The sequence below is a fragment of the Phoxinus phoxinus genome (assembly GCF_949152265.1).
Source record: "Phoxinus phoxinus genome assembly, chromosome: 16".
NCBI classification, from domain to species: domain Eukaryota; kingdom Metazoa; phylum Chordata; class Actinopteri; order Cypriniformes; family Leuciscidae; genus Phoxinus; species Phoxinus phoxinus.
Window position 1 is genome coordinate 18,730,218 of NC_136891.1, and position 13,822 is coordinate 18,744,039.

Consider the following 13,822-nt stretch of genomic DNA (forward strand, 5'->3'; position numbering starts at 1 on the left):
TACAACAGGGCTGTGTGCCATTCATTTGAGCTGAGGTTAAAACAGGATGCAGAATTGTAGCTAATTCCAATTTGAGTGTAAAGAAGTAGAATAAAATTTAATAAACTTTAAATATATTCATATAGCTAACTGCTAATAATTTTTTGACACATCATTTTTTCAGTAATAACCCCAAAATACACTCAACACATGGACTATTAGAACTATTAGATGGTAATAATCAATGTTACTTAGTACTTAGTACAAAGTACTAGTACTAAATTAAGTGAGTGAATATCAGCATTAGTCCACAATGAGTGTTCACTATAAGTCTCAAGACATAATACAGGTGAAAATGTCTACAAAGTGAAAGAAAAAATCAGAGCATGTGGCCGATTGGGTGGAATGGCAGTTCATTTCTGTGGAATTGGTGGAGATTTACTGAGCTGATGGTAAGAGGTCTGAATTTACTTCTGGTTTCTCAAACTCAACCTCCCAAGACCTCACTAGCTGATCCCTCAGCGCAGACTGAGAGAGAGCTGATCAGAGCTGATGAGACCCCGGACCGTGAATTCGCAGAGGGGGGCTCACACAATTAACAATAAACAGTCCCAGGGCTGATGTACAGTCAGGGAATCCCCACTCCCCACAAACCCAACAACCCTAAACAAACTTTAGGTGGGAAGCACTTCAGCATCCACTTCAAGGCACTTAAAGCACAGAGCTAGAAAAAGTCTATCTATCTATTTGAATTGTCTATTTTAATGTTAAAATAGACAATTTACATTTACATTATAGCCTATAAAATGTCACCTAAAATTGTATGCTACTAATTATTTATTAATAAAATTGATACATTTGGAATCAATTTAATATAAAACACCCATGAACATTGAATGTATTGCATGTGAATATCCTTCATCAAATGACCTCAAGCACAAAATAAATAATAATAATAGGCCTAATTAATTAGCCTAAATGGTCCAACTTTAACCAGTTTTAACTACTATACTAACATTTAAATGAATAATTTGATACATTTATTGTGAAGATGTTTTTACGTTGGACTACTTAGCCTACTTATAATTATATATAAAAAACAAAACAAAAAACTTCATGTAATTACAGCTTGTCTTAACTCATACCACGAAATCTGTCCCAATACCCGTTTCCCACCGCAGCAAAAGTGTTTACAACATGAACACAATGAGTAGACCTACATTGTACCGAACTTTTTAATGCAGTTGGCAACATAAAGTGACCAATTAATAATAAAATAATGAATACTTACAAGATTTCTGTTGTTGAGGGAAGCGTTGGAATAACATCTATGGCCATGCATGAGACAGCGAAGGCTTTCCACTGGGAACACTCACAGCCATGAGGACACGCATTCGGATGTCCGATCACACACACAGGTGACAGCAGCATCAACATGACCAGCACACGTGTCGCCATGATAGAAAAAGGGATAGAATAATTTTCTTCCGCTGGAAAACTGCAGCCTCTCCACTCGGTTTGGACCATTAAGTAGTCAGACAAACACCGACGAGCAGTTTAAAGCTCAAACTTGCCTTGAGTGTGAGAGTCAGTAAGTGATTAAGAGAGTCTGCGAGTGAGGCGAACGCTGAGGCGCCCTTGCGGTTGCTATGGGAACTGAATAGTTCTATGCGACATGTAGAAACGTCTCTCGTTTTCTAATACTTGCGTGTATTATTCGTATTTAAACGCACATGAAAACTTCTTACAAAAAAAAAAAAAAAATCACAAATAGACAGTCAGGTTAATACTAAGATAATAGGCCTAGGCAATTTTCATTTCAGTTACAACATGCAATGGATTATTAAAAATAAAGCAACAAAAAGAACATAATTTTTTAGGAAATTATGTAGTCTAAAGAATGTATTTCATATGAATATAGGATAATATGTGTGTATATATCTTAAGTGAGCAAAATATAGCTATAGGCCTAAATAAGTTTTGACATTTAAATTATCTAATGGCCTATGTGTAAAAACAATACACAAACTTTACTGATAAACTGTTGGCAGATCTTCTCTTTGTCAAGAAGCCTCAGTCAATTTGAAATCGTTTTAAGCAGATTACAAAACACAGGTTTGCATTAGTTAGGCTATCTGTTGTTAGTGTCCATCTTTTCCAAAAATAATTATTCAATGAAATATGAATGGAACAAAAAATATTGACAGCCTATATTATGGCGCACTTGGGATGTTTGGACCCCAGACAATAAAATCATTTTTAAAACAGTTTTAAACACAGTGGGCCTACTATTATAAACACTTTATTAATAATGTGTACAATACATATTATTATATACTAATAATAATTACAATAATAACGACAACAACTAATTATATATTATAATTATGTTAAATAATAAACAACACTGCACACTATCCATTCCTTGTGACTGTATATTATAATAGAATAGAATAGAATAGAATAGAATAGAATGCAAAACAATACAATAGAATATATGATTACTTTTACATTTACATTTAATCATTTATTAGACGCTTTTTATCCAAAGCGTGTTACAAATGAAGAGAGCAATAAAAGCTGTCAACAGGGCAACAATATGCAAATGTCAGCTAGACCAGCGCAGCAAGGATATTTTAAATGTAAATTAGATAGCCTCAGCCTGAATAGTAAGTGTTAGTATTGAGTCAAATGTTGGCGAAAGATATAATTTAATTTATAATATAATATAATATAATATAATATAATATAATATAATATAATATAATATAATATAATATAATATAATATAATATAATATATGAAGGAGTTCGGAAACGTAACAGGTAACGTTACGGCACGGGTGGCAAAACTACAACTCCCATGATTCACAGCGTTTGTTGTATTCCTGTTAGGCGGCCAGTTCAAGTTGCCATAGCAGAGGATCTCGGTGCCTTACAATGATCACCTAAGATAACCATTAAACCTCTGGGCGCACGGGTAGGGGAAGTTTGACGTACTTTTATTGTAGGTTTACATTTTAGTGATTCGTTATTATATTATACAAACGGACAAGGCTTTGTAACATCTTAGGAAAGAAAGGCTGTAAGTTAAGCACAAAGAAAGCTAACTAACGTTAGCTCGATAGGTCTACGTCAACTCTGTGCCAAGTCGAGTGTTTACAAGGTCTTTATTTTCATCGAATAGACGATTTCATTGCCTAGACTAGTGTTCCTCAGCCTTAAACATTTAATTAATCTGAATACTTTCTCGCCAGGTGTAATTACACGCGTCTTCTAGCTAGGCAAACAGATAATGCATGTGTCAGGATTGGAAAGGTGGTTTCTGATTTCAGTTTAGTGCTGTTGCTTATTTTCAGGCATCGGCTCATGTCAGCATGGACTCCTCCAGTGAATCTGACACCTTTGACAGACCCAGGGGGCATCGATCGCGGGTCAGAGGGAGCCGAATAAGACCTGACAGCAGGTTTCCTAGGGATACACATGTATCAGACATATCAGACAAAATTGACACTTTAGCAAACACTCTACAGGTAAGCTGCCTTCATTCATTGTCTGCTCTGTTGTGTACAGCTGGGATCACTGAGGTCTTTTCTTTTGACATGCAAGCTTATGCTTTTGTGCAGGATACAAGCCGAAATCTAAACAAAGTGGATCAGATGTTGGGACAGTATAAGGAACACACAGACGACCAAGCTGAAGCCATGGCGACGGTGAGTATCGCTACCCAGAGTTGTATGGGATTGTCTCTGATTTCAGATAAGAGTGTTGTTCTGAGAGCTTGTACTGTGTTTTAGCTGAGGGAGAGCTTAGAGGAGTCCATCCAGCATCTGCAGGGTCAGCGGCTGAAGAGGAGCACGGGTGGCTGGAGCGCCTCGCTCTCCACACTGCACACCAGTGACCTGGAAGATGCCAGCGCCTCAGGTGCAGCAGAGGCTAGGACTTACTTCATTAAATGAGAGGAAGCTTGTCTATACATTTTATTAATAGTGTGTTAATGCTAATACATGAGGCACAGTATATACTTTCCCCTAAAACTACTAGTATCTTTGCCAGAGGCAGACTTAGTGAGTCCCTAAGCGATTCTAGGTATGGGTCCCTAACACACCGACTATGCACCCTTTTACTTTTGTAGCCCTGTACCCCAAGTATACCCGAAGTTGACGTAAGAGGGGAACAACTAAGCCTAACAAATTTACTCTGATAGTCCCTAATAAAGCAAACACAAATATGAGTAACATTTGTATATGAGCTGTAAAATCTTAATGTAATGCAATGTAAAAATTCATCATGTTAATGTATAAACCATAAAAAAAATCATGCACTTTTATACGGTATTTCTCCCAACTAATCTTAACAAACTTTTCTTAGATGATAAATTGTCCTATTTATTCTCTTTCTCTAGATTGTGGCATCTTTACTGGTGATGGAAAACAAGTGCATCATTCCTAACAACTATATTTATTTATGCCAAACATTTAATAACACACCTCTGAAGCACAGTTGCTATAGTAACGAACACAACTTTCACACGGTGCTGATTGACAGATGACAGCGCACTGCAATAATTTCGTTGTTGTTATGTTGTGGTTATTTCAGCAAACAATTTACTTTATGCATTCAGTTTAACAGCATTAAGTTATGGCAACCTTTATCATTCAACTGAACTGTGCACGTGCATTTTAGACACAATGGCCCTCATTTATCAATCTTGCGTCAAAACGGGCGTATATGTTGGCGTAAGATTATGCTTACACTCCTCTCACCGCCTGATTTATGAAGCTGTGCGTACCTTTGAAATTCAGGTGTACGCAATACCTGCCCTTGATAAATGCCGCGGCTGAAAACGATCGTCATTAGATTAACACGCCCCTATATATTCACGTCTCCGCCTCCCCCACGCCCTCATTTTACGTCATGGACACACGGAAGACGGCAAAGAGGAGAAACTTCTCCGGTGGAAATGCATATGAAATGGTGGAAATCCAGTTTAAATCGCTGGCTGGTTGAGCAAATTACCTATCACAATTTTACAGCACGTGTTTTGAAACTATTAGCGTTGAATTTCGCATGACATCACATGTATTGGGGTGTACAATAGTGATGATGATGTGAATAATTGCATGACAATTTGTAATATTCTTCTTATTAGTATTATGATTTTGATTATTAATGACACTTATTGTTATTTAGAAGAAGAATGTCATTGTTATTATTATTATTATTATTTGTATTAGTATTATTATTTAAAAGAAGAAGAATGTCATTTTAATTATTTTGTCAGTCTGAATTATTTTTTGGTCATTGAAAGCCTTTCATTACTGAACCCAGTCCGTGCGCACCTGCCGGGCTTAACTCACAAAAATAAACACTGAAGTTTATAATTTCTATGTTTTTTTTTTTTTTTACAGTGGGTCATAATATATCATAATTTAGTTTGTCAGTGCATTTTGTGGTGTTAGGAATTGTTTTTCTGCGCATTTCAGCACTAACTCAAAACGTGCGTACATGTACACCACCTCCTGAGCTGGCGTAGGATTTGAGCGTGCCGTACGCCAACGTCCATATTGATAAATCGCAAAGTCCCCGTGGTTTTGGGTGTACGCCAGGTGTACGCTGGAAATTTGGTGTACGCACTTTTCATAAATGAGGGCCAATATGTTCTTGCTCCCTGCATCCAATAAATGTACGCCTAAGAATGAGCGGGGTAATATCAATGGTATGATTAATTTCAGAAATTTGTATCAGAGCTAAATTTTTATAAGCAAAGCTCTGCTGTTAATGAGCTTGCGCTTGCTGTAGCTCTAAACTTTGCTTGCACACATGCAATACTAATTGAATAGTCCACTCTAACCCATGATAGGGGTGCCCACATTCGTGCAGATGTAATAATAATGTTACAACTTTAATGGTGATATCCTGAACAAACAAAACATGATTAAAACATGAGTAGGTTATGATTTATAATGGCTTCTGGGTATTTGATGGGGCCAATATAGTTAAAAAAGTAATTGTGTGCACATCCCAGCCTCCGGCAGGTGCAGGACAAAAGAAACTAATGGAGTGAAAAAAAGGTAATGTCCGCAACACTGCTCTTTGCTCCCATATTTAATAAAAAATGCAATGTTTCGACCCTGCTGGGTCTTCTTCAGGCAAAATATTTGATGGGGCCCCCTGATTCCCTGGGGCCATTATCTTCTGATAATAATAATAATAAGAAAGGTTTCTTTAGTGCCATATCACAATATATAAATTATTTCTTAAGGATCATGTAACACTGAAGACTGGAGTAATGGCTGCTGATATTTGAGCTTTGCTTTCACAGAATACAAAAAAAAAAAAAATATTACTACAGATAAGTTAAAATTCTAATTACATATTTTTTTTAATATGTTTTTTGATCAAATAAATGCTTGGTGAACATAATAATCTTTTTTCAAAAACATTTGAATGGTAGTGTAATTGTTGCATACTGCTGTGAAAAATCTTAGCATTGCACATACTACTTAAAAATATAGTATGCACTACACAGTGTGCAGTAAGCAGTACAATAATTCCAGATATGTGTCTCTTGCCCTGTAGACAGGAGGCGCTACCTCCCCACATCCCCTTTGAGAGATTATGGGAGTGCGGGCACAGGTAACAGAAGACGGTCTAGATCTGTCGCAGTGCGTTTCCGAGACTCCGCTCAAGCTGAAGAGCAGGTATGACTGTACATCTGAGACTAATTGTGTCATGTTATAGTTATTTTTATTCAACTCAAAATTGATTAAAAATACATTTTATAACTGTATAGTCAATATCTTTTTGCACTTAAATACTTAAATTGAATTCCTAAATACCAAAATCAGTCAGCAGTGTTTTGTCTAATAGCCAAAAACCGTTAACAGCAAGTCTTGGCTGGTAATCCAAAATCAGTGTTTTGTCTTGTACCTAAAACTGTGTTGATAATCTTCTTATTTACAATAACATGTAAAGACAACAGACTACTGAAACACAGGGATATACATATATATATTAGGGTTGTCAATGGATTCAAATTTTTAATTGCACACTTATCGTTCATTTTATCATCATTTGCTATAGTAAACAAAGTAAACGATCAGATTGAAGGGTGATTCTCACACAACTGCATTTTCTGTACGTTTTTTTAAAAGTTAAATTTAGGTGTCTTTCCAAAAAAGGATTCTTGGAGACTACAAAAGGACAACAAATAACCAAAGGAGTCCATATAATTCATAAATTTAGCACACCAAAGTACCCATGAAAAAAATAAACATTACAGAGAAAACCAGGGAAGGGCAAAAGCAGGTGAAATTACAATATAAAGGAGCAGAGTTTATTAAAAATATCTTTGTGTATGTTTTAATGCTCAGAATTTTTGCCCTATTTGGACGGTAATTGTTTCTCATGGGGTCATAAGGTATTTTCAACATTTACTGGTGCTATTGATTTCACTGCCGTCTGAATCAAGATTGTCAGTGTTTTTCTCTCACCACCCGCGTGGAAATCCCTGGCCGAATTACCTACTGTTTTTTGACAAACACCAAGGTCGTGTGGTAATTTAATTGCCCTCCGAATCCACTTCACTGAGTTTACAAGAAGAGATCAATTAAAAATACACTTTTACAATATTATTTGACACTCGCACCATACGGTAACTGTTGCACTTCACAACTAATTTGGATGCATTTTAAAGATCTAGCCTACACTTTTATTACTGAAATGCTGGAAAGTATTTACAAGAACATTATTTCAACAACGCTCAAAGAAGGAAGAGAAGAAAATAACAAACATTTGAAATGGGCCATTATTATGACAGCAATTATAAACATTAAAAAATAAACCAAGCAGCTTTATGTTTACCTCATGTTAATAAGAGGCTTTATTAACTTATTTCCTGCTAAATTCCACATTTTGAAAATGGCATCCATCATTTTGAGATAAAATACAAGACAGACAACATTCATGTGAAGAGCCCCTGGTGATACTTCGAGCACAGTTTTATGTTGTGTTGAGCCTTCTTAGTGTTTTAAAAATAGTAATTTTGATGCTGTCATAGAAGTGCCCCATGCACTCCCATTCAAAAGGCATTTTGACCTAAAACGAAAATACGGTCAATCTTAAAAGTGGCGTTTCCATTCTAATTATGCTTTTACACGAAAGTTTAACTCGGGTAGATAAACAAAAAGAGCCTAGGTTCAATTTTGGCAGCAGTTACCCTTTAATATACCAAAACCAATGGAATAAAATAAAATTACTGCTTCACAACATCATCCTCTGACATTAAAGACCTTAAAATAAAGATAATCTCTTACTTATGAAGACAGATATCCCTGGAAGCCACACAATAATAAAGTTTAACAAAAATAGCAAGCATGGCAAGAGCAAGTAAAATAATAAATGCCGGTAATATAAAAATATACAATGACGCAATCAAGGATTAAATCATATGGTATACAGTGGGGAAATAATTATTTGATCCCCTGCTGGTTTTGTATGTTCGCCCACTTACAAAGAAATGAAGGGTATATTTTTTATGGTATGTTTATTTTACCGGATAGAGAAAGCATAACAACCAAAACATCCAGAAAAAAACTCATTATATAAAGGTTATAAATTGATTTGCATTTTAGTGAGTGAAATAAGTATTTGATCCCCAAACAAAACATGCCTTAGTACTTGTGGAGAAACCTTTGTTTGACAAGCACAGAGTTAAAGGATTAGTTCACTTTAAAAAAAACTTTTGCTGATAAGTTACTCACCCCCATGTCATCCAAGATGTCCATGTCTTTCTTTCTTCAGTCGAAAAGAAATTAAGGTTTTTGATGAAAACATTTCTCCATATAATAGACTTCAATGGGTCCCAAACGGTTCAAGGTCCAAATGACAGTTTCAGTGCAGCTTCAAAGGGCTTTAAACGATACCAGACTATGAATAAGGGTCTTATCTAGCGGAACGTTCGGTCATTTAAAAAATAAATAAAAAAGTTTAAGTTTTATAAGCACAAATGCTCGCCTTGCTCTGTTCTGTGATGCACGTTCGTGACGTCACGTAATACGCAATTACGTTGGTACATTAGCTAACCTAGTATTAGTTTTTGCTGAAGCATCAATAATTGTGAAATTTCACTGATATTTAAAGGGGTGGTTGATTGCGATTTCACTTTTTTCATTTGAAATAGTGTGTAATGTTGCTGTTGGTGCATGAACAGTATCTGCAAAGTTGCTGCGCTGAAAGTTTAACGTAAGCAGAGATATCGTCTTTTAAAAATCAGGAAGTTTAATGCCTACAAAAACGACTCGAATGGGACTACAACGAGATACTTCCGGGGTTTTATACGTAACTAACCCATACATTTACATCAACCCTCCCTCCGGAATATGCAAAAAATGGGGCATGGCCATATTTCTGCAGCTTTGTGGAAGAGGAAGAGTTAATAGTGGAGAGCTGGAGCCATGCCGTCTAAAGTGTGTTATTTTCACCCAGCTGTCAGGTCTTCTGTGTTCGGGCTTCCTACGGACGCTGTAGTTCGTCAACAATGGCTAAAATTTCTGTTTGATTATGTTCCTGAAAATTGCAATTGTAATTTAGCTCTCTGTGCTGCGCATTTTACGGAAGACAGCTTCCAGAATCTCCACGAATTCAATGCCGGATTAAACAAGAAACTGTTACTAAAAGATGAAGCAGTTCCAACTTTAAAACCAGAGGCAGCAGTTGTTGGGCCACAACCTGTAAGTAAGACTTAATAATTTTAAATGTATTTGCATGTATAATTTCAGACGTAATGTTTTAGTTTTATCAAGGACGTAAACAAATGCCAGCGCTGGCGTTATAGCCACTTAGTTATGCTATTTTGTGTCTATGACAAACGCGTACAAACATTTTGAACCTGAATTTGTAATTATGTACTAATGTTGTAAATGTATTTTCCATGTATACTTTATGACGTAATTTTTCGATTTTATCAAGAACGTAAACCAATGCCAAAGCTGTTTGTTTATAGTAGCCAGTTAGTTCGATGCTATTTTGTGTGTATAAGACAAACGTGTATAAAGTTCAAAAAATTATAGGTAATCGCAACAGCAAACTTCAGCTGCGGTATTACTCAGTCATTTATTCAGTTATATTAAATGTTTAATCAGGAGAAAACCGTATCTCAAAAGCTAACAAGCAGCAGTGGCATTTTCAGCGTATCGAAATTATTATATAATAATAGTAGAATAGAATAATAATTTTAAAAAATGTTTACCATTCAGAAACGTTTTGTTAGAGCCGTGTTTGGGGAGGTTCTGCTTGACTCTCTTCATTGCCGCTTTCTGGGTCTGATTCTGGCTCAAACTGATACGGCAGTATTGACACCATTATTTACATTTGACCGGAGCACATGCAACTTTCGCCCGTAAAGGTGATGGGCGTGAAGTTTCCGGACAACGTGCACTACGCAGTTTAGCCAATTACAACACACCGGCCCAACTAACCAATCTGAGCCCATTGCCTGTTTCTGAGGGAGTGGTTTCATAGAATCAGGAAGTCAACCGGTCGTTCAAATGACAGAGGAGAAAGCGTCTTACAATAAAGGTGAAATTTATGAAAAATAAGGCAAAAAAAAAAAAGAAAAAAGACGAAGACATGTTATATTGCACCCCATAAACACAATCATGCAAAGAAAAAAAGCAGTAAACCACCCCTTTAAAATGACTCATCTAATGAAATAAGACTGAGCATATCCATAATCGTGTTAAATAATCGTAATTCATATTGACCACAAATATTTGTGATTGATTTTAGCCATAATCGAGCAGCCCTAATCAAAAGTATCGAAAGCATCAAAATATAATTAATTGATATAAATTGAAATTATACACTGGATGCACCTGGTGTAGACAGGGTGTTAGTATCTCTTTAATGATGCTTCCAGTCATTATATGAGCAATTTAGCATTTCAGGGCCAGATTTTCTAACAGCTTGCGCCAACTCAAACCCTCTTTTGGCATTAAAAGAACTACTGTCAGGATTTACTAAAGACACGCAGTGAAAAATTTGAGATGAAAAGGCGTGGACAGTTATTTTGGCGTCTGACCTTATTGCATATGCATCTGTAGGAGTTTCCCTTTAAGCTGAACAGGGCTGAAAAAGGCAATGGGAGAAGATCAATCATGTAATGTGATTTACCACTTTATATGCCATTATTTTGACGCCCTGAAAAAACATGTCTTAAGCCACTTTGTACCTGTGTTGTTAGTAGATCATGTTCTCATGATTATCATAGGCTCTTGTTTGCTAATTTGCACTGATCTTGAAATTTGCACTGATTATTAGGGGTGTAACGGTTCTCTGTAAAACATTTAACTGTACCGTTCTCCACCGTTCGGCACCACTGTTTGGCACGGCATTTGTTGAAAATAATGCATAAAACAGACAAAGGGCCCTATTTTAACGATCTAAGTGCAAGTGCACTTAGGGCGTGTCCGAATCCACTTTTGCTAGTTTAACAACGGGAAAAAATGGTCTAAAAGGATTGTCCCTAATCTCTTAATGAGTATTATTGGGCGTAACGTACAATAAACCAATCTCCCACTCCTTTAAAAGCCAGTTGCGCCATGGCGGATTCGCTATATACAAACTGAACGCTTCTCAAGAGAGGAAAGCGCTCGAGCAGACCATCTACGGGACAAAGTGTATGCGCGTTGTGGACCCGCTTATAGGCACACATTACTAACGTGCTTTTTAAATAATAAAAAAAATATTGCGCCATTGACTTTACCACAAATGGACGCAAATGCATTTGCTATTTAAACAACGTGGCACAGGACGTGAAAATGATAACTGTGTCGGGCTGAAACTAGCAAAAAACACTTGCATCGCACCTGGCCCCTCATTGCATCGGGTGTATGATAGGGCCCATAGAGCGGCTAATGTATGTTTCTGTCTATGGATACGCATTCTGGCTTCCTAAACTTTGTTCAATGCGATTGCCATATGCTCTAATGTGACCAGTTATCACCCGGGCGTTGATAGCGCACAAGCACAGATGAGACCTGAACAGCACACGTTGCTATCTGTGTTTAAACTAAACTAATTTAAGCCTTGCCAATTTAAACATTCAAAGAAGATGCAGAAGAGAACTCGCTCGCGCACTGTAATAAGATGTGTGTGTGCACTCATCTGAAGCGCGCACATTGAAAGTGCGTGTACAGCACGCAAATATTGAGTTCTCTTTCAAGTCTTGCGCTTGAACGGACAAATTCACAGAAAAATTGTCAACATGCTCTTCTTGAAGAGTATCCTAGCAAACATAGTAGGTTATGTCTTAAGTGAACTTAAACAGAATGCACGTGGATCAGTTCCAGTATTTTGGATCTTAAAGTGACAGCAGCCTAATATTCCTGCTGTCTGTATTTTAAATGTTAATCAAACAACAAAAGACAAGGAAATCAATAGCTTTTGTACCTTTAATAATGAGTAATCTTTATTTAATTTATTCAGTGAAGATTATGTGCAATGTTATTTTACATTGTATTGCTTTATTTAATTTCCGTACCTGAAAACTACTGTTAGATGCCTAAATAACCTGAAAAACGTTGTCTATTCATTTGTATCTTTGCTCCATTGTATTTATTTGTGCTGTTGCTTTTAGTTTGATTATTGGTGACATTATTAACGGTGACACTAAAAATGTGCTAAAAGTAATCTGAACCATTACACCCCTTCTGATTATGGGAATGATCTGGCTGCATCTGTGCCATTGTCAGTAGAACATTTAGTTGATCAATTACAGTTTACGTTAAACGAAACATTAGTTTATTAATTATTTCATGTTTTCTGAATATTCTGCCCAATGAAAAAGTGCTAGAACACCCTACGGTTGCCTTGGTTTCCTCATCAGGCTAAATTATTTATATATTTGGTAGGTAGCCGTGTAATGCAGGATGTTAAATCAAGGTTTTAAAGTTAAAAAATAAAAAATAAAAATTGACAATAATTCATGGTTATTTTATTTCAGTTAGGTTGATGATAACTTTCCTACCAAAAAATAGAATATTGCAGTTTTTTTTATTTGCAGATAGAACATGCAGTTTTCACGTGGAGGACAACGAACAGACAAAAGAAATCCCATTTTAATGGCATGGAAGGAGGCACTCCAGCTATATTTAAAGGAATATATCAAAATATAATAGAGACTCTGGGATGGGCTCTTTTGACTTGGCCAAGTAACCAGCCACCAACAAATTCCTGGCAACCACCTAACAATGCCTGTGCAAACAACCCAAACACCTTAGCAACCGACATAGGAATTGTCTTTTTCTTTTTTTTTTCTTTTTACCAACAACACCTAGAAACTCCAAAGCAACGTTATGGCAAGCACCCACACAACACCCTAGTACAAGCAAGCACCACTCACATTAAAATCTAATTCTCTTTGTTTCTCAGGTTCACTCAATGCATCAGTCCCTAAGAGACCTGCGGAGTGATCAACTTCGGATGGGTGATGACATTGATAGAGAGATCAGCAGAAGAAACAGGTTCTTTAATGTTTCTACCTGTTCAAATCAAAGCATCGTGTTCGTTGATGATAATAAATTCCATGTGTAATTGTTAAAAAAACACAATGTTGTGTTTTTTTCTGCTTTCTGCCCCTCAAAAGGACTGACATAGAAACCAAGAAGACATTGGACAGTCTTGCAGGCAACGTACAGGCACCGCAGAGAGAAGAAACCGTAAGTGTGGCTTATGTAACACAGCATGTTGTTCACTTTTTTATTTTTTTGCTGCCTGCGACCACTTGTCTTGCTTCTTGTCAGAATGCACTTGTTGTGTCTTTTCTTCTGCTGTAAGTTGAA

General features: G+C 36.5%; 2 protein-coding genes across 4 annotated transcripts in view; one reads left to right on the forward strand and one right to left on the reverse strand.

Moving 5' to 3' along the window:
- Positions 1-1,587, reverse strand: part of tshr (thyroid stimulating hormone receptor) — a 115,327-nt gene extending 113,740 nt beyond the window's left edge. The window contains exon 1 of the mRNA XM_079583556.1: positions 1,271-1,587. Coding sequence (XP_079439682.1) covers positions 1,271-1,506 — 236 coding nt within the window. The 5' untranslated portion in view covers positions 1,507-1,587. The remainder of the gene's footprint in view (positions 1-1,270) is intronic.
- Positions 1,588-2,832: 1,245 nt separating this feature from the next.
- Positions 2,833-13,822, forward strand: part of cep128 (centrosomal protein 128) — a 55,139-nt gene continuing 44,149 nt past the window's right edge. Inside the window, exons 1-7 of one of the 3 annotated variants that reach the window (XM_079583554.1) lie at positions 2,833-2,958; positions 3,319-3,511; positions 3,605-3,691; positions 3,776-3,902; positions 6,561-6,682; positions 13,413-13,504; positions 13,627-13,699. In XM_079583554.1, coding sequence (XP_079439680.1) covers positions 3,356-3,511; positions 3,605-3,691; positions 3,776-3,902; positions 6,561-6,682; positions 13,413-13,504; positions 13,627-13,699 — 657 coding nt within the window. In that variant the 5' untranslated portion in view covers positions 2,833-2,958; positions 3,319-3,355. Of the gene's footprint in view, positions 3,145-3,318; positions 3,512-3,604; positions 3,692-3,775; positions 3,903-6,560; positions 6,683-13,412; positions 13,505-13,626; positions 13,700-13,822 lie in introns of all 3 variants that reach the window. The other 2 variants (XM_079583553.1, XM_079583555.1) reach the window with 2 other exon arrangements.